At 37.2% G+C, this 22070-nt stretch overlaps 3 protein-coding genes across 4 annotated transcripts; all 3 read right to left on the reverse strand.

Annotated features, from left to right (window-relative positions):
- Nucleotides 1-652: 652 nt before the first annotated feature.
- On the reverse strand, nt 653-7420 carry LOC147762545 (uncharacterized). The gene is made up of 5 exons (XM_087011743.1): nt 7010-7420; nt 6171-6369; nt 4093-4260; nt 2588-2719; nt 653-1985 (listed from the first exon to the last, which is right to left on the reverse strand). The coding sequence occupies exons 2-5, from the start codon at nt 6331-6333 to the stop codon at nt 1402-1404; spliced, it is 1047 nt and encodes a 348-aa protein (XP_086867869.1). The 5' UTR covers nt 6334-6369; nt 7010-7420; the 3' UTR covers nt 653-1401.
- Nucleotides 7421-9029: 1609 nt separating this feature from the next.
- On the reverse strand, nt 9030-12374 carry LOC147762546 (uncharacterized). The gene is made up of 3 exons (XM_087012062.1): nt 9899-12374; nt 9542-9640; nt 9030-9187 (listed from the first exon to the last, which is right to left on the reverse strand). Exons 1-3 carry the CDS (start codon nt 10194-10196, stop codon nt 9138-9140), a joined length of 447 nt encoding a protein of 148 aa, XP_086868188.1. The 5' UTR covers nt 10197-12374; the 3' UTR covers nt 9030-9137.
- A 156-nt stretch (nt 12375-12530) lies between these two features.
- On the reverse strand, nt 12531-21680 carry LOC106161134 (uncharacterized). 2 transcript variants are annotated; one of them, XM_013537997.2, is made up of 10 exons: nt 20548-21680; nt 20113-20211; nt 19835-19869; nt 18770-18918; nt 18183-18373; nt 16585-16829; nt 15669-15867; nt 14975-15142; nt 14354-14485; nt 12531-13557 (listed from the first exon to the last, which is right to left on the reverse strand). In XM_013537997.2, the coding sequence occupies exons 1-10, from the start codon at nt 20843-20845 to the stop codon at nt 12968-12970; spliced, it is 2106 nt and encodes a 701-aa protein (XP_013393451.2). In that variant the 5' UTR covers nt 20846-21680; the 3' UTR covers nt 12531-12967. The 2 variants fall into 2 exon arrangements, with proteins under 2 accessions (XP_013393451.2, XP_086868187.1); XM_087012061.1 differs by lacking the exons at nt 14354-14485; nt 14975-15142.
- Nucleotides 21681-22070: the final 390 nt, after the last annotated feature.

Below are 22070 nucleotides of genomic sequence, written 5' to 3' on the forward strand. Positions count from 1 at the left end.
AATGATAGAATTTTCTCAAGAGGAATGGGAAAACTTTTTTACAAACACTACAGATTTTATAGTTTTCGGTGCAATCTCATTTCATTGCAATTATAATTAAATGAATCTGTATATCAGCATTTTTTTCTTATATTAAAGTAAAATTGATTAGACTAGAGTTATGTCACAGACTTTAAATACACCATTCTTTTGCTAAGTGTTCCCTATACCTTTAACATTCTCATGATAATTTCATTATCGGTTTCATTTGTTTTCTTTCATACGGTGCGTGGATACATCTGAAGCCGGTGCACTTACTAAAAAGAACTTTAGTCCAAAACTTGGCCTAAATTTTAATACTAATGTTTGAGTTTACTTTAACCCAGATAAACAGCAATAATTCAAAATTTTATTTAATTGGAGTAGGCCCTATCATTGATTTATCTTGGTCGGAAGTACATTTTATTTTGTTTCTAATAGCTTAGACCAATTTTGGGGCTTGCTTTTTTGTGAAACAACCCCTGCTTTTTGATATACATATTGCACATATATGATATACATATTTTGTGACTCATATATACAGTATATATAGGCCTATATACGTAAAGTTAGTAAATGTAGGCTACTGTAATTAGTCGTAATTTTCCCTAATCATACTGTTATCAATGGCGGATACAGCATAGGTATTTTTTCTCTCTTCTCTTTTTGGGATTTAAACGTTGAGTTAATGACTAATAATAAAATAAAAATAAGTGGGTGTTCAGCATTACACTCTCTCACACAATAAGGTGCTAAGAGATATGATCGAGTCATTACATCCGAGGTAAGCAGCGTAATTGCCTAAAAGTTTGGGGTTTTTAGTGGCCGTAAATTAGACCAGTATTTCACAATCCGGTTACCTGAAAAGGTATTATTTAATGGAAAAGCATTTTAGACGAAATACAACAATATTTTCACATAATAACAACGACAAAAATATGAAAATTTGTTACACATAGCATCTATCAAAATAGTGGTATATCATCTCCATTACCTACCATTGTTTTGACTATAGGCCTAAGTTCTACACATGTCATTCATGGTCGTCAGTAACATTATATCTGTCGTCAAAAAAGCTTGATTCAGCCCCCACCAAAAATACAGAAAAGGACAACTGAATGACAGCAAAGTCCTCCAAACTGTTTCTTCTTGAAAACAACACAAATTTTGGGAATTTGTAAATTGTTCTTAGCTGTATAAATAATTACACTCATTAGTCTCTTATAGGCTGATCTGAAACAATTGTCAATTTCATGCACAGTGCACTGGAAAAAAGCACCTACATGTAACCTTTTTGACTTTTTCTGTACAATATTGTCCCAATCGTCTAACATAAGATTCTAATCTAAATTATGATCAGTACGCTGGAAAAATTTACAATCTTTACAGCATTGTGTCTATAGTGCCATTAGACAAACGGTTTGATTTCATTTCGTCATTTGCATGCACAGATACAGACGTAGGCAGGCTGCCATTTGTGTCATCTGATGTGCATGGAAGATGTTTTTTATTGATGCACTTCTTTTGAGTACGATAGGAGGCGCTGGCCTGTTCGCTGAGTTGAAGATAGAGGACAGCACTGGACATTGAGCTAGATGGCGAGCTTTGGATGGTGGCGTCCTCTGGCCCCGCTTCGGAAACATCTAACGTGTCATAGGTCTCCCACAATTTGAACATTTCACTGTTATTGTCGTTGCTTAAACGCTTGCTATTCCGTATTTCTTCGTGAGGAGATCTCTTTACTTCGTCGTTTTTACTGGTGTTGACAGAGCCAAACACAGACTTTTCTGGGCGCTTCTTAACGAATACCCTGGTGATGTTTTGCAGTTTTTCTAAGCTAGAAATAACACACAGGTATGAAACTGCAGCGAATACAAGAATCCCCAGCTGAATCAGGAAGAAATTCTCTAAATGGCTCTTGGTGCCAAGCTCGCAGACTTTGGTGGCATCTTTGCCCGGCAACCAGGCTGAAAGCAGTCAACGTAAATTATGCGTCATGAAGAGTTGGCAATTATATGTTATTTTCTTTCTTTGCACGTTCGTTTCCTTAATTACTCAAAATAAATGTCTAAAATCAACCATAACATTTTTTGCGAGGTATTGTGCTTAAGTACAGTATCTATACCGATTGGTTATTGTAGGACATTTTTTTTTTCTATCTCGCTCGATAAAAGATAATGGTATCCTTTTTAATTACAGGTGCTAAATGTGACAATAAATGTAATAGTTTGAAACCGATTTAAAACTATATATATATATATATATATATATATATATATATATATATATATATATATATATATATATAAGCATCACGGGTAGGGACTCCGTGAATAATGTCAGCGCAGCCAGAATTGTGCTTTGTTTTATCAAATATGATTCATTTACGCATTTAAAAAAGTAATGCAAACACTCTCGTTCAATTATGGTCAGTTCCTCAACAACCATTCGTATGATTGTTGACACTTTGTGTTATAATATGGAAACAGCTTCATTTGGTTAATTTACTTGAACAGTGCAGTCGGTCAGCATGCGGAATTGCTTGCTCGCAACTACACAGCGTACGTACATCTTTGCTTATCTTGTATAATTTTTCTTATTCCAGTAGCAATGAAACTGGACAATCCTATGGTCATATCTAAAAGTCCTACCGACACACAACGGAGACCCGTCGGGCCTTGGAGGTAGCAGTATTCATATGCTAAAATATAATTAGAAAAAAACATGAGTGCCAATCAAACGAGGATGCTTAGCTTGGCTGTAAACAATACGGTTACTTTCAGTTTCACTATTCATTAATAAAACATTTTTGAACAAACACATTTTTACAATCGATATTTAGCATCATCTGTTTTGTAGAAAGGTATTTGTGACATAAATCCTATGAAATAAATAATTCATTTACAGTATTAAAGCACCAAGAGAAAATACCCAAGTGCACAGCAACGTATCTAAATGTCTTCACTGTTAAAGCAATAATAACTCTTCCTTTGAGATTCAAAAATCCGCAAGAAATACATTGTAAACAACGCATGGAAATATATTCTATTGCATTTTACCACTAAAACGGCCGTTATTGTAGTAAAACTAAAATCTGTGCTTGTCAGTAGGGCTTTCGATGCCTTTCTTCCCGGTCGTCAAGGCATTCGTTGCCAATGACGTTTGGGTGTCACGCGGATTCTCGCGTTCATTCGAGACCAAAATAACATATGGCGCCAAACGCTAGTGCAGTCCGCAGACGTAAGTTACGAGTTTTTGTACAGTGCGTCGGATAACGAACAGCACAGAATGGCACACATTGTGGATATAAATGCATTTTAACAAAAAGACGAATACATTTCATGAATCTTATATTATTGTTATATAGTGTTGTTGTTGTCTGCTTTTCCCGCGGTTTTAAGTAGGTCACCAGTGACTATGTAATGTCAGAGCGGGCTCCGTCAGTTAAAATCTCTTAAAGCCCCCTTTACACTGGACGGCGTCCCTTCTGCGTCCAGCAGTTCGGCCCCATTTGAGAGTTAAAGAATTATAATACTTTACGTGCCGACAACTGGCCGATCATTGAGCATTCATTCTGATACCAAATCAATGCTCGTGCCTCCTTATTAAGACCACAGCGATGTCAAATTTCATGGTCGCAGAAAGGACGCCGTCCAGTGTAAAGGGGGTATAAGAGATTTTAACAAAAAACCGTACGTTAAGGAAAAAAGCCCTGGATTAACTTTGAATGCAGGGATGGGGTCGTTGACCATTGGTAAGTACGGGAAAATTGCCGTTTTTACCAGGAAAATCCAATTTTTGGCCAAAACGAAGAGTTATTATGACTTTAAATTTCACAGTAGGTGATTGGAATCAGCATGCAAAGTGCACCGAGAATCTAGATTTTGCACACAAACAGATAGAGAGATCACCGGATTACAGTGCACAGCCAATCTCAATTTCGTATTGGATTTCAAATAACATGTGATTAATATGCCACATATAAGCGCAATTTATCATATGATCTCCACAACTTGACGGATGCAGACTTTTTATTTCGGATTCTCATTTTACATCTTTGGAAGATGAAACTACCTGCAACGACAGCGAGTACCTCTGCCACCGAAAGGAATGCAAGCGCAGGCGTTAAATAAAACCACGACAGAGTCGGTTCCCCACCATTCAGTTCACAAATTTCTTTTCTTCGTCCCTCTAGAACTATTGAATAAATTGCAGCTAAACCTCCTATGGCCATACCAGTTACTGAAATGACATGATTTTCCAGATGCACGCATAATATATCAAGAATTTAAAATGTACTGTTTGTCTATATTATAAATCTCCGAAGCACGAGGTTTTTCTTTTATGTTACTCATTTTTTTGTATGAACAGGATATCATAGATACGTTCATATATTCATATATAGTTCTATAAGACATAATTGGTGCTAACTGAAGCTGAAGTCACAAAATGAATCATGCTTCACAATTATCCCATGACACACCCCGAAACACATAAGTCTGTGTTTGCGAGATTGTCACCTACACATACACATAATAAACATGCATTTCTTTTTACTATAAAAACCATGTGTATTTGGGGTGTTAAATGTTGCTCATTTACTATAAAAACGATACCCACTGATTTTGTACTGTCGAACGTTACTCAATTATCGTAAAAAAATTATGCAGAGGGTGACATAAGTATTGCAACACCTGTGTAAATAGTGCTGTATGTGACATGGGGGGACCCGTTAGTTCAGCGGGTTTTTGGTTTATTGCTCGCTTTACCAGTGATGAGTTTTCATCCATGTATACTATAAAAGGTGCCTCCGAAGGTAAAAGGTCCTTCTAGCTGTCACGTTGCCACATGGTGAAGGTACGGGAGCTCACAAATGAAGAAAGAAATGAAATTGTTTCTCTGAGGGAGGAGGGTATCAATGTTACCCAGATAGCTGCCAGATATGGTGTATCTCATCTGCCTGTGTATAGGGTTTGCAGAAGAATGGGGGACACTGGTGATGCCCATAAGTTACACCGAAGTGGCTGCCCAAGGAGGCCTAATGCCAGAGACGACAGGTGCCTTTTTGTGCTGTCGGGACTTGGGAAGTTTGAGCCGTACAAGGAATTAGTGTTGCAGTGATTGCGCAGTTTGCAGGTTGAGGTTAGCAAAAGGACTGTAAAAAGAAGGCTCCATGCTTCCGGTATTTACAGCAGGGTTGCCAGGAGGAAGCAACTCATCCCCTTGGTAAACAGACGCAGAAGAGTGACATGGGCTGCAAGAACCATTGCCTGGACAGTGGGTCAGAATTGGCGCCATTTTGTTTTTTCTGACGAGTCCATACTTAACAACGTTGCTGGACAAGTGAGTTATGGAGAACATCATCCACTTGTCATCTGCCAGTGAATATGCATTTTCTCACTAGACAGTCCACTTCAATTATGGTTTGGGGGTGCATTGGTTTCTTATATTGGTCAGCTGTTGTTGATAAATGGAAACTTGAATCACTAGCGATACACTGAAATTCTCCACCTGCACCTTTTGGCATCGGTAGAAAACATCTTTGGGGACAGAACCATCCCCTTATATTTCAAGATGATAACGCTACACCACACAGGGCCAGGGCAATGCAAGAGTGGCATTACCAGCATGATATCAACAGGGTGGACTGGCCTGCCCAATCACAAGACGCAAACCCCATTGAATACCTGTGGCAAGATATTGGAAATCAATCGGCAAAGGATCGCCCGTTTACCTGAAACGCTCTTATCCAAAGTGACTTCAGAGCCTGGGCCAACATATAGCCCCCAGAAGATATATGAACCTTTATCAGTCTATACCTAGAAGGATGGTGGCCGTATTGAGACCACGTAGCTATCCTACAAAATATCAATTCTGACATAACAGCATGTGTTATGCAAGGGCAATGCACTGTTCTGTAAACCTAAAATAGAGATACTCACTTGACACAATCAGTTTTTAATAAGATAACAATTGAAAAAACTACCAAATCTAGCCGTTGTTCCCTTAAAGAAATATGGTGCAATATTTTTTGTCACCCCCCTGTATTTCTATTTAAATGCAGTCAAATGTAACTCAATCTAATATCATAGATTATTAAAATAAAATTGATAGTACCGGTAGTATATGTACACTACATTCAGTGCACTTACATATCCTCGCGTCACACGTAACTTTACTTCCCCTCTTTCTCAGGTAAGGGTATAAGATTAGGTCCATGATTGGTATCAAGAGGCAGACCCCGGCCAGATTGAATGCTTCCAGTTTACTGGCATCATCCGGCACATGGAGAAGAGTGAAGTTGTACATCATCATGCCTTCTGACTGCGAGACTAGTGCCGACTCGGTTAACTGAAAACAATTTTCTTTTGGTAAGATTTTCATTTTAGAGGGCATTCAGAGCAAGTTGATCTGCGGACTAACAGATCCGCGGATCAAATATGTCCGACCCACATTTAAGCAGAGCCGACTAATCTGCTGATAATCTCCCCGACTCCACACGCACCGTCGCAGCAGGGGCCTAGCAATTAAACCCCGGAGCCGTGATTTAAACCGTTTGATGGTGCGTGTGGAGGCGGGGAGACGATCAGCGGATTAGACAGCTCTGCTTTTAGACAGCTCTGCCATAGTTGATCCGCAGATCTGACAGTCCGCAGATCAATTTGTTTTGGGTGTTCTTAAAATTCAAAAGGACTCAGTGATTATTTTGCTGATGGAACAATTCGACACTGTCAGATTTCGTATTTCGACTTACAACTTATTGGGTGATTTGAGATCAACTTTTTGCAAACAGCTAGAGACAACATTAAGAACTTTCATGATTTTGCAACAAAAATATTGCTTATTGGCCATTATTCTTATTCATTATGGCTGTCATGTCTTGTGAAAAAAAAAACAGAAAAAAATGGAAATCTGTTTGCAATCGAATGATGAATTTCAAACATCAATTTGCAGGTTTTAAAATACAGTCCAAGTCCACCCTTTGTTTTACCCCATAGTAGTAAACGCCAAAACTAAGGAAAGCTGAGCTGATCAGTAATACACGGAGAATTCCCCGAGCTGTCAGCCGGTCGTACGTCCGTAGCAATGCGGAATCAACTTTTGGGTCGTCGTTGTTGTAAGGCACAGAAGTAGAATACCGTGATCCTGCAGGACTCGTCAGTATTGACCGGACAGATCTGCAACACCCCGGTGTAGAAGACAAGGCCGTCTTTACAGCATGGAGGATTTTCTTTCCTGAAATTATATGTCAATTTATATTTAAAGGGTCGAAAAATCTGTAATGTGAAGTTGACTTAAGACTTTCTGTGTAAACGGTCATATGTTTGAGATACATACTTAGGTATGCTCTACATCACCGATGCAATATACGCTAGCTTTATTCGCTATCGGTTTTGGGGTGATTATAGGAGTACTTTTTCCCTCTATGTATGTAAAAAACCCTAAAACCGAATAAAGCGTATATCACCACGATCACCTCTAGATACGAATTAGCATGTGCATGTATCACACAAGCTATCAAAACTTATGCTCATGTAGCGTATAACGTTACCATAATGTTTTTAGTTATATATACGTTATGGTGACGTTATTAGAACGTTCTGTGTTTGCTAGGGTACCTCGTATTGTTGTATCTTTGTAATGTCTATGTCCAGGCCAGTGCCGTCACGATGACTGCCGTCGTGAAGCATGCCACGAAGTAATTGTGAGTATTCGTTGAGAACTCGACCACTGCTACGGAGGTTGTAACGGGCACACCCAATAAGGCGCCAAAGGTGTCAAAAAAATAGTTCCTGCAAAGGGAGAGAAATCGATTCAGATCTCTACCACTAAATATTAATGCCATTCCAGTGGAGTTTGTGGCAAATTTATATTACGTGCCATTGTTTTTATTTTCCATTTTCACTACCCTTCCTAACTGAGACTAATTAAACGTTTCAGTTTCAAAGGAACATTAATAAGTTTGAATTAATTTGCATTCGACCTGCGTAAAAGCTAAAATGCCATTGGTATTTTTATAGTTTCTTACCTATTTAAAGAGTAATCTTTGTTACCAGTGCGTTAAACATACGGTCGAACAATTAACATCAATTTTTCCACAGAGAATAAGAGACCATTCCCAGAGACCGCTAACTTTGGATCGAACTATCTCCAAGGGGGTTCTCGCTTAATTGCAATAAACTTAAGCGGCTTAGATGACTGTCACGGCTTCTGAACCTGATAATAAACTATCCTTTGGCAGCTTTAGTAGGCGTCCCATATATCTAAGTCACTTAGGCTGAAAACAATTTAGCGAGAAACCCCGTGGAGATGGACCGATTCTGTTAGATCGATCTAGGGATGGAAACCCAGTCTAAGGGGATCACGTACACATTTTCATGATCATTTTTTTAAAGGGCGTCTCTCACCAATGTATATAAGACTGCCTATGGCTCTCTTTGCGTAGCTGCTCTGCCCCATATACAACTAGGATGGCGTCGAGACCACTGTATGCTATGGCTTTACAACATAACCCGACCATGTACAGATCCGTACGCGGTTGCGCATGCGCTGTGTTCTGAAACGAACATGATAACTGATTTTTACCTAAATTTAATTTTGATTAGCAGGCGGAACCTAGACTATACAGCGATAGCAGGAAAATATGTCTTCATGATAACGTGAAGAGGGAATTATTTAGTATACATTTATAAGATCATGATGCCTTTCCTTTTCGTCTAGTCAGAAGTGCAAGCGGTCTTTCGTGGACTTTTTGTTTACCTTTTTATTTCACCACTTACGTAGCAAGGTATATGTCATCAATTTTAGGAAATGGCTGCTAATATGAAATTACTTACAGGCGTAGCAAAAAGTGAATTTAACTAGAAAATTTCTTATTTTAATCCTTTTATTTAATTACATTTAAAAAATGTTTTTTAATCGATGTAAAAAAAGTCATCACAGTGGTATTAATGTGGAAATGGAAAAAATTTCGTCGTTTCAAAGAATTGAATTAATTTTTGGAAGATGTGAAGAACTTGCCAATTTTGTTTTCTCATTATAATCCAACAGACAGTCCCTTAGGTGCTCATATTTACATGAGTAAGAGGCAATGTCAAATAATGTTTTTGTATTCAAATTTAAATTAACCCTACCTCTGAAAACGTCGAACCCAGAATGAACAACATTCCTAAATGAAAAACAAACATAATAACACATATACAGTAATGAAATTCAATCAAAATGAACGCTGCCTTCTTTAAGCCTCAATCAAATCTTTGAAAACATTTAAAATTGTTTAAATACGCATTAAATATTACTGATATTTAAGGACTTGCTAATGAACTGGCAAATTATTTCTCTCTAGTGAAGAACGTTCCTACAAAAAAAATTGACGTTAATTGTGCTGCTTTTATTCATACAAATTCAACGTGCAGTGCTTTTCATATATATTACCTACAAGTCACCATACAAATGACAAGGTTCCCGTGAAGAGTGCTGTTTCTGTTTATACAAATATAACAAGAAGTACTTATCATATTACCTACAAGTTGCAATGCAAATGAAAAAGTTCCTGTGAAGAAGATCCCTAGAACTGTGTCAGCAATCAGCCCCCCTATGAGACATAAGACAAACGTGCTAGCTGAAAATACAACAGCAGAGTTGATAAAAATAATACAAATAAAAAATGGCGATTTTCTCTGAGAATTTCAGTGACGTTTAAGTTTAAATGACGTTAACTTCACAAGACATTGCCCGTCTCCCTTCCTGTCTTATCTTCACATTTATTCAATGTCCATGTCAAAGTTTTAATATAAAAGTTTTAATATAATGAGCAATTATATATACAAGAGCATGTTAATGCAAACATAATAATAATAATAATAATAATAATAATAACCTGTGAATATACGTTTCACTTCATATGCCTCTGCCATCGTTTTATCAAGCATCACATTGCAGTAGCTAAACATATTCTGCACCAGGAGACAAAATGCCCACTTTGTAAACATTTTAGTCATCAAAATACACATAATTGCGATCCATGGCTTCTTCGTCGGAATCTTTGGACTCAAAACGAACTCGATCGGCGGAGAAACGTATCGGCTCTGAGCGATTTCAGGAAAGGTCCCTCGACTACTGGAAATGCTTACTAAGGAATCGCGTTCAGATGGCTCCTTGTTGTCCACGATATCCATGACAAAGCTGTTTTAATAATGTTCTAGAAATGCTTATTGTTAAACGACAAGGGTCTAATTAAACACTAGTCCCGGTATGTTATCCTTGCGTCGCAGTACAAATTCCATAATTCTAAATGTCACAGAAAATCATTCATTCCACGGGTCGTCTATTCGTCAATTCACCACTTTCAACTAGTTAAAATTATGCAGCTTGCCAGTGTTTTTGTCGAACGTATTATCATATCATCTGATTTCATAGTTGTCTATTGCAATTGACTGGTTCTCCGTAGACAGCATTGTCACATTCGCGTGACATCGAGATTGTTATCCTAAAATGTTGTTGATAAGCTTGAAATGGTACTTTTTACACCTGAATAGTTTTGGTTTGCTGTGAATTATACATACTTCTCGTCTATTTCAAACTTTTTTCAATGTAATCGTTATATCTGATCTTTTGCTAAATGGAAATCCCCTGTATGAGGTAATGTTCACGACTCCTATTCAAGTTCAAAGACACTGGCAGCCAATAAACGCTCTAATTTTGAACCTGGTTCGCACTAATGCCCTTGTTTGAACGCGCCTTTTGTGGAAAAGAGATTAGATGTGCAATCTCATTTCACTGCAATTATAATTTAATGAATCTGTATATCAGCATTTTTTTCTATTAGTAGCCTAACATTGATTAAGCTAGAGTCGTGGCACAGACTGTTTAAATACACCATTCTCTTGCTAAGTCTTCACTATAACTTTTACATTTTCATGTAATTTAATTATCGGTGTCAGTTGTTTTCTTTCATGCGGCGTGTGGATGAATCTAGGGCCAGTTATTCCGAAATTAGCACTAAGTTCTGTCCAAGGAGAAATTGAGAGTTCTGTCATGCGAAGAGGCTCTCGTGTGGTTATATCCGTTGAAATTTAGAAGTGTCTACACGATTTCAGTGTCCTCAGCAAGCTTTTGCATTTTAGGGAACCGCACCTTTTGACGCTGTAAAGCAACAGTTTTCACAATCCCTTGATGTCCGTTATGTGCAATACTCACGGCGTGGTTATATAAACTATTTGTCGTCCTGTCAGAATAATTCCATCAGAGTTTGAGATAGAGAGCTCCGAACGACACTGATAAATGTGTTGGAAGATGTTGAAATTCCCTTGTGGATGCCAGTCATTTGTGCATTTTTTCACCGCTGCAAGTGTCACATCCTGTCGCCAGATATAGTATTGGAACAACGTACATGTATAAAATTAAAATATTTAAAGAATTAAAAAGTCCATGCTTCGCATGTCACGTTGCATACATAGTGCCCGCCTCACGCTAATGACCTTTAACCTACACCACGTGAATTATTATATTACATTGACTTTAGTCCAAAACTTTGCTTAAATTTTAAGACTAAGATTTAAGCCTACTTTTACCCAAGATAAACAGCAATAATTCAAAATTGTATTCAATTGGAGTATCATTGATTTATCTTGGACGGAAGTACACTTTATTTTGGGTCTAATAGTTTAGACAAATTTTGGGCTTGCTTTTTTGTGAAACAACCCCTGCTTTTTGTTATACTTATTGCTCCTATATGGACCTTCATGCCTTTTGTGACTCCTATATATACGTAAAGCTAGTACATGTAGGCTACTGTAATTAGTTAATTTTCCATAACCATAATGTTATCAATGGCGAATACACCATTCGCACGAAAAAAAATTACTTCAATTTTTCAAAACATTACAAAATCACTTTTTGGTACACTTTTTGATATACTCATATTTTTAAAAGCTTTGATATCAAAATTTACTAAATTGAAATATAAGGCGGATATTTCTGTGCAATAGGTGTTGTCTTAGTCAAATAAGTTTACTAGTCAGAAGATTCAACTTTAAAAGTCAGAAGAACCAAAGCCTTATATGCATGTTTCAATTAGACGCTTGATGTTTTTGAATCCATTAAATTGCTTTCATGGGTTCGTGTTTTTGCTTCCTTTTGAATCAAGCCCGTCATCTTAACTGAATTAATCTGAACTTTAAAGCCAACGTGAAAGTAATGGAAGGTTATGTTTGTTTAGGAAAAACATAATTTTGGGGTTTTTCGAACGCTGAGTTAATGTCTTATAATCAAATAAAAATATATGGGTGTTCAGTATTACACTCTCTCACACAATAACGTTCTAAGAGAAATGATCGTGTCATTACATCCTTGGTAAGCAGTGTAATTACCTAAAAGTTTGAGGTTTTCCGTGGCCATAAATTATACCAATATTTCACAATCCGGTTACCTGAGAAGGTTATTATAACGGAAAGGCATTTTAGCTGAAATATTTTCATATATTTTCATATAATAACAATGACAAAAATATGAAAATTTGCATAACATTTGTTACACATTGCATATATCAAAATAGTTGTATATCATCTCCATTACCTACCATTGTTTTGACTATAGGCCTAAGTACTACACACATGTCATTCACGGTCGTTTGTAACATTATATCTGTCAACAAAAAAAGGCTTGATTCACCTCCCACCAAAAATACAGAAAAGGACAACTGAATGACAGCAAAGTCCTCAAAACTGTTTCTTCTTGAAAACAACACAAATTTTGGGAATTTGTAAATTGTTCTTAGCTGTATAAATAATTACACTCATTAGTCTCTTATAGGCTTATCTGAAACGTGCACTGGAAAAAAGCACCTACATGTAACCTTTTTGACTTTTTCTGTACAATATTGTCTCAATCGTCTAGCATAAGATTCTAATCTAAATTATGATCAGTACGCTGGAAAATTTCACAATCTTCACAGCATTGTGTCTATAGTGTCATTAGACAAACGGTTTGATTTCATTTCATCATTTACATGCACAGATACAGACGCAGACAGGCTGCTTTTTGTGTCATCTGATGTGCATGGAAGATGTTTTTTACTGGTGCGCTTCTTCTTTTTTGTCCGACAGGGGGCGCTGGCTTGTTCACTGGGTTGAACATAGAGGACAGCACTAGACATGGAGCTAGATAACGAGCTTTGGGCGTTGGCGTCCCCTGGCCCCGCTTCGGAAATGTCTAACGTGTCATAGGTCTCCCACGATTCGAACATTTCACTGCTATTGTCACCGCTTAAATGCCTGCTATTCCGTATTTCTTCGTAAGAAGATTCCATTAATTCTTCGTCGTTTTCGCTGGTGTTGACAGAGCCAAACACAGACTTTTCTGGGCGCTTCTTAACGAATACCCTGGTGATGTTTTGAAGTTTTTCTATGCTAGAAATAACACACAGGTATGAAACTGCAGACAATAAAAGAATCCCCAGCTGTATCAGGAAGAAATTCTCTAAACGGCTCTTGTTGCCAAGCTCGCAGACTTTGGTTGCATGTTTGTCTGGAAACCAGGCTGAAAGTAGACAACGTAAATATTACATAATGAAGAGTTGGCAATTATATCTTATTTCATTTTTTATACGTTCCGTTTCTTATATAAGTGCTTAAGTAAAGAGTCTACAGGGCGGTCCATTAAAAACAATATTTTACTTTCCACTTCAATTTAGAAGAGGTCTACTTTATGGACCGCCCTGCGAACAAAGCTTGGTTCTTGTGAGACATCTTTTCCTATCCCCAGTTATAAATGATAATGGTATCCTTTTTAATTACAGGTGCTAAACGCGACAGTAAGTGTAATTAACAGTATGATGCTGTTTAAAACCGTACCATTACATGAAAGAGTAAGAGTACGATTAAGTAAAAATTTTCAGCGCAGCCAGAATTGTACTTTGTTTTTCCAGATATGACTCATTAACGCTATATGAAAAAAAAAACGATGTAATGCAGTCGGCCTCGTTCGATTATAGCCCGTTCCTCAACAACCGTCCAAATGCTTGTTAGCATTTGGTGTTAAAATATTGAAACAACCTCAGTTGGCTTATTTACTCGGACAGTATACTCGGTCAACGTGCGGGATTGCCTGCTCGCAACTACATGCATACTACCCTCTACCAGGGCCGCAATTATTATTGTGGACATTTTTTGCTGACATAAGACCAAAATGACGTCTATTTATCTAGAGACAAATCTGTGGAAAAATCAATCTGTCGCCCTGGTAGAGGGTACATGTATACAGCGTACGTATATCTTTGCTTATCTTGTATAATTTTTCTTATTCCAATTGCAATAAAACTATACAACGAACGTACATCTTTGCTTATCTTGTACAAGCTTTCTTATTCCGATGGCGATAAAACTAGACAGACCAGTGGCCGTATCTAACAGTCCTACCGACACACAACGGAGACCCGTCGGGCCCTGGAGGTAGCAGTATTCATATGCTAAAATATAATTAAAATAAAAAGAAACAAAACATTAGTACCAATCATATACTTTCCGGTTCACATTTGATTGATAAAACGTTTTTGAACAAACACATTCTTTTACAGTCTATATTTAGCACCATCTGTTTTGTCGAAAGATATTGATAAAAAATTCGCAGTGCTAAAGAATAAAAAAAAAATTAACACCCAAGTACACAACTATATATTAAGTCTTCACTGTTAAGTTTAATAGTAGGTGATAGAAAACTGTATCAAAGTACACCAAGAATCTAGATTTTGCTCACGAACAGACAGACAGAAAGATTACCCTATTACAGTGCACAGCCAATCTCAATTTCGCATGAATATTTCAAATAAATTACGATGCATATGCCCTTTATTGTTGTGATAAATATAAGCGCAATTAATCAAATGACCTCCACAACTTGACGGAGGCAGACCTTTAATTTCGGATTCTCATTTTATATCTTTGGAAAATGAAAGTACCTGCAACGAAAGCGAATGCCTCTGCTACTGTAAGAAATGTAATCGAAGGTGTTATATAAAACCAGGATAGAGTTGGTTCCCCATCATTCAGTTCGCAAATTTCTTTTCTTTGTCCCTCTAGAACTATTGAATAAATTGCAGCTAAACTTCCTATAGCCATACCAGTTACTGAAATGACATGATTATGCAGATGCACTCATAATATATCAAGTATTTAAATTGTACTATTTGTTTATGTTATAAATTTCCGAAGCCCACATATATCTTATATGTTCCTCATTTTTTGAATAAACAGGATATCACAGATATGGTTATATATTCATATACGGTTCTACAATACATAATGGTGAAACTGAAGCAAAAGTCATAAAAAGTATAGTATGCTATATGACAAACCCCGAAACACGTAGGTTGTATTGACGAGATTGTCACCTATACATACACATATATAATAAGCGTGCTTTTCTACTGACCAATATTATGCCTATTCAATTACCTTAAAAACTAAATGTATTTGTGTTGCCGATTGTTACTCAATTACCCGAAAAACTACAGTCGATGTTTTTGTGCTTTCAAATGTTACTCAATTGCTATTAAAACCGTTTGTATTTGTGCAGTCAAATGTAACTCTATTTAATGTATTAAACTATAAAAATTTATAGTAGTATATATTCACCACATACAATGTACTTACATATCCTCGCGTCACATGGAACTTTACTTCCCTTCTTTCTCAGGTAAGGGTATAAGATTAGGTCCATGATTGGTATCAAGAGACAGACCCCGGCCAGATTGAATGCTTCCAGTTTACTGGCATCATCCGGCACATGGTAAAGAGTGAAGTTGTACATCTTCATGCCCTCCGACTGTAAGACTAGCGCCGAGTCGATTAACTGAAACCAGTTTTTGATGAGATTTTCATTCCCAGACCTTGGATCGATCTATCTCCAAAGGTAAGCGCTAAATTGCAATCAATTTAAGCGGCCTAGATGTCTGTCACGCCTACTGAAACTGTTAGGGGTAATTAATTATCGTTTAGCAGCTTCAGTAGGCGTGCCAGACATCCTAGCCGCTTAAGCTGAAAGCAAAATAGCAAGCCCTTGGAGATGGATCGATCCTGTTAGATCGATCTAGGTATGGGAACCTAGTCTTAAAGGGCATTCAGAACAGATGATCCGCGGAGTAACCGAATCGCAATGATGAATTTCAATTACCAATTTTCAAGCACATATCCCAATGTTTTGATTGGAATAGCAATGACTTTAATCTTTTGACTGCAAAAACGGGTCCCGTTTCAGAGCCCAATAGTCCTCTGTCCCCAGTTTCACACACAACAAAACTTAAGTTAGGTTCCCTGGCTAAGAACTTTTAAAATTACCAACATTACATGGTCACGTGCGCACACCTCATCGTATCAAGAACAGTGTAACAGCACTTTCATTGAAATCCTAGTCATCTAAGCCAGGGAACTGACTTCAGTTTTTGTGAAACTGGGGCCTAAATTCGAGAAAGCAATAACTTTTATTGCATTATGAATATAATTTTGAAAAAAACGTGACAATCTCAAGTCCTATTTATAAAATGACGTCCCAGTTCACCATTGACCTTACCCCATAGTAGTACACGGCAAAACCAAGGAATGCTGAGCTGATCAGTAATACACGGAGAATTCCCCGAGCCGTCAGCCGGTCGTACGTCTGTAGCAATGCGGTATCCAGTTTTGTGTCGTCGTTGTTGTGAGGCACAGAAGTAGAATATCGTGATCCCGCAGGACTCGTCAGTATTGACCGGACAGTCCGGCAGCACCCCGGTGTAGAAGACAAGGCCGCCTTCACAGCATGGAGGATTTTCTTTCCTGAAACGATATGGCATTATATATTTAAAGGGCTGACATATCTGTACATGTGAATGTGACTTTCCGTGTTAACAGTTCGAATGTTTGAGATACATACCTAAAGATGTTATTTGACCATGGCGATATACGCTAACTTTATTCGCGCTTAGTTTTGGGATGATTTTCGACGAAGTATGAGTACTTTCCCAGCGGGCAAATTATGTTGTTTTAACGTTGAAACAACGTTGAACCATGACGTTGATAAGACGTTGGATAAACGTTGGATTTGAAAGTTGGATCAACGTCAGATAACAACATTATATCAACCCCAGTTGTTAGACAACATTCTTGCATGAAAAGACATTAAAATGACCTGAAATGTTTTTATTTTTGGTGCAAAACACAAGTACACAATTATAACGTACACTGTAAAAACAACCAAGTGCCTGCTTTGTCTGATTTTTTCAACGCATTTAGCTTCTAAGCATGTTTTGCACCTAAGCATGGTACACCCTTTTAGCCTGGATGCGTTTAGCAGTAGGACATGTTTGATGGCTAAATATATGTAGGTTATATATGTATGGCCTTTAAGATAGGATTTCCAAGGTTTAGTTTATATATATATAATATATAATATAACAAAGTTATAGTCATCTCAACCTGTCTATCTATAAGAGGGTACCGAGAATTGTCAACTTTGTTAACTTCACTCTTTCACATTTACAGCCACTTATTCATCCTAGTGTTAGCTGACCTTGCAAGGAAGTTTATTGGAATGTATTTCTGAATAACAAGTTAAGAAAATTCACTCGTTCACTAAAGACACAAAACAACAGTCACTTTTACTTTAAAACACTTTTTTAAATATTTTGATAAAGTTAGTTACAGTATTGATAAACAAAGTATCACGTTTTCAATAATTAATGTTTTAAATTACAATCCATGCCGTGCATCACAACGACCAAACAACAACGTTGAGTCAGTGACCAAAATACAATGTTGAGTCAACGTCACATTATGACGGTGTTTTGACGTGGCTGGATCAACGTTATTTTACGTTGAATTTAGGTAGATCAACGGCAATTCAACGTATCCACCTGTTTTCAACGTTGATCCAACGTCACTATGCCTGCTGGGTTCTCTCTGTATGCATGTAAACACAACTTAAAACCGAATAAAGCGTATATCACCATGGTCACAAAACATAACTAGCTGTACATGTATCACGCTTGATATAGTATATACATGTATAGCATGCAAGATATAAAAACTTCTGCTCATGTAGCCTAAAAGACTGCCCTATCGTTATCATAACGTTTTTAGTTATGTAAACGTTATGATAACGTTATAAGAACGTTCTGTTTGCTAAGGTACCTCGTATTGTTGTATCTTTGTAATGCCTAAATCCAGCTGTAAACGCCAACAAGGCCAGTGCCGTCACGATGACGGCAGTTGTGAAGCAGGCCACGAAGTAATAGTGAGTGTTCGTTGAGAACTCGACCACTGCAAGGGAGGTTGTCACGGGAACACCCAGTAAGGCACCAAAGTTGTTAAAGAAATAGTTCCTGCAAAGAGAAAGAAAACGTTTCAGATCTCTACCACTGATTATTAATGTCACTCCAGTGGAATGTGTGGTAAATTTATGTTACGTAGCATTATTGTTTATATTTTGAAAAAATACATTTTCACTATCGTTTCTAACTAGAATTAATAAAACGTTTAAGTTTCAAATGAACATTAATTAATTTGCGTTCAATCGGCCTAAAAGCTACAATGTTAAATCGGTATAACTATAGTCTCTTTCCTTTATGAAAAGCGTAATCTTTGCTACGTGACACAAAGTATTGGCGGAGGGGGGGGGGGGGGGGTCGAATCAACAATATCACTAACTTCTCCACAGAGGATCACGTGCAAGATCGCGTTCATATTTTTATTATCATTAAAAAAATGTCGTCTCTCACCAATGTATATACGACTGTCTGTGGCTATCTTTGCGTAGCTGCTCCGCTCCATATACAACCAGTATGGCGTTTAGACCACTGTAAGCTATGGCTGTACAACCTAACCCGACCATGTACAGATCCGTACGTGGATGTGCATCCGCTGTGTTCTGAAACGAATATGATAACTGATTTTTACTTAAATTTAATTTTGATTATCTGGCGGACCTTAGACTATACGGTGATAAAAGTGAAACATAATGATTGACAACTGTCTTCGTGACATGGAAATGAGACAATTATTTAGCATACATGTAGATGCCTTTCATTTTTGTCTTGTCAGTTGAAAGTGAAAGTGAAAGTGAAAGTGATCGTTCATGGATTCCTTTTTTCACCACTTACATGTACGTACATGTAGCAAAGATATGTTCCCTTAATTTTAAGAAATGACAACCAGGTCTCTGCTAATTTAAATTTTACTTACACGCGTAGCAAAAAATTAATTTAACTGAGAATATTCTTATTATAATCAGTTAATTAATTAATTAAAAATATATACAACCAATGTAAAAGTCATCGCACTGGTACTAATGTACTTATGTCGAAATGGAAAAAAATATCGTCGTCTTAAAAGAATTGAATGTTTTTTGAAAGCGAGAAAAACATGCGAGTTCTTGTTATAACTCAACGGACGGTCCCTGGCTTGTAGAGATAACAACTCTTCATATGAGATCAAAAACTGTAAACACATAGAAATATAATAAATTCCATTCTATCGCCAAAACGGCCGGTATAACAAATTATTCTGAAATCTGTGCTTGCTATCAGACCACATGAACCTTCGCAGATGGCTACCCTCTGTAATAATCTCTTATTATTACTAAAACACAATTTAGAAACTTTGAATGTGGCAACAGATTCATTAACCATTGGAAAATATGGGATAATCGTCGCTTACCCCAGGAAAATCAATTTAATGGCACTTTTCCGCCAAAATAAAGAGTTGTTATCTCTTAATGTTCTCATATATAAAGGTTGAATAAAAGGTAATGTCAAATTGTGTTTAAGTACTTAAATCAAGCCTACCTCTGTAAACGTCGAACCAAGAATGAACAACAATCCTAAATAAAAAAATTATAATAACACATATACAATAATAAAATACAATAAAAATTAAAGCCTATATAAAATCATTGAAAACAATCGACATATTTCAAATACACATTAAATTTTACTGCTATTTCGGGATTTTCAAATAATCTGGCAAATTGTTTTTCTCTAGTGCAGAACACTTCCACAAAGATAGACATAAGTTGTGCTGCTTCTATTTATACAAATTCGGCATACAGTGCTTATCATTTTACCTACAAGTTGCCATACAAATGACAAGGTTCCTGTGAAAAACATTCCTAGAACTGTGTCAGCAATCAACCCTCCTATGAGACAAATGACTAACGTGCCGGCTGGAAAATATGACAGCAAAGTCGATGAAGATAATCAAAATAAAAAAATTGGGTGGCGATTTTCTCTGCGAATTCTAGCTACATTTAAGTTTCAATGGAATCATGAAAGTCTATTACGTTGACTCCAGTTAGCAAAAAGTTTATCCCATACACTCGGTAAGTCCTAAGTCGAAATATGAAGTCTGTGTCTAGATATAGATATTACCTGTCTGCCTATCTTTACATTTATTCAATGCATGATTTTAAGTTTTAACATATATGCTTGGACAATATACGAAACCATGCCAATGCAAAGTTAATAATAATAATAATAATAATAATAATAATAATAATTACCTGAGAATATAAGTTTCACTTCATATGCCTCTGCCATCGTTTTATCAAGCATCACATTGCAGTAGCTAAACATATTCTGCACCAGGAGACAAAAAGCCCACTTTGTAAACATTTTAGTCATCAAAATACACATAATTGCTACCCATGGCCTCTTCGTCGGAATCTTTGCATTCAAAACGAACTCGATCGGCGGAGAAACGTATCGGCTATGCGTGGTTTCGGAAGAGGTCCCTCGACTACTGGATGTGCTCACTAAGGAATCGCGTTCCGACGGCCCCTTGTTGCCCACGCTATCCATGACAAAACTGTTTTGATAATGTTCTAGAAATGTCCTTGTCTCTTATTGTTAAATGACGTAGGCCTAATTGCACACTATTCCTAGGAGGGTTTTATCAAAATTTAAGCGTTCTTAGATTCCGTATGTTAACTTGAGAGTAAAACAGGTGAAATGTCCGGGTGTAGTCCGTGTGTCGCAGTACAAATTCCGTAGAAAATCACCCATTCCAAGGGTCGTCCATTCGTCAATTCACTATTTTATCTGCACAGGTAACATGTTTATCAACTAGTTAAAAACATGCAGCTTGGCAGTATTTTTGTCGAACGTATTTGTCATATCATTTGCGTTCATAGTTGCCCATTGCAATTAACTATTTCTCCGTAGCCGTGGACAACATTGTCCATCACATTCGCGTGACACGAGATTGTTATCCTGATATGTTATTGATAAGAATGGAATGATACTGATACACCTGAACAGTTTTAATTTGCTATAAATTATTCCTGCTTCTCGTTTATTTCAAACATTTCTTTCGATGTAATTGCTATCTATGAATTTGTGCTTAAATAACAGTTCTCTATAAGAGATTGTGTGCACCACTTCTAAAATCAAAGACACTGGCAGCTTATAAATGCCCTAATTTCGAACCTGGGTCGCACTAATGCCCTTGTTTAAATGCGCCTTTTGTGGAAAAGAGATTAGATGTGCTTGGTGATAACGATTGTTGTGTGATTACGGAAAATGCTGGTTAACATGTCGGTAAAGAGCTACAGTGTTCACGTAGGGGTGATCGCGGACACCATTTTCCTTCCATTTCTTACTTCTCTCACTCCCTGTCTCTTCTATTTCTTCTCTCACTCTCTATATCTTAGAACAAAAAATCAAGTCAACATTTACTTTACGCCTGTTGATACCTACCATGTGTGCGAGTGGTATATCAGGCCCGTAGCTGGCAAATTCAGCAGGGGGGGTCTTTTTCTGAAAAAGTGGACCTTTTACAATGAAACTTATGTATACCTAGATAAAACTTTACCCAAAATGGACCTTTTCTTGATAAAAGGGGCGGTTCTTTCGAACCCCTCTGGCTACAGGCCTACAAATAGCGTACATTAAAGTGCTAATTCATAATTTTTGTTTACATATATCTCTGCTTCTCGAACATTTTTCTCTCCCACCACCTCCCTCTTGCACTGAAGGACATCGTTTCAGTTTATATTGATAAGTGTAGCATGAAGATATAATGTAC

Source organism: Lingula anatina, chromosome 4 (genome assembly GCF_051362555.1).
Source record: "Lingula anatina isolate TDL-2025a chromosome 4, LinAna3.0, whole genome shotgun sequence".
In the NCBI taxonomy this organism is placed as follows: Eukaryota; Metazoa; Brachiopoda; class Lingulata; order Lingulida; family Lingulidae; genus Lingula; species Lingula anatina.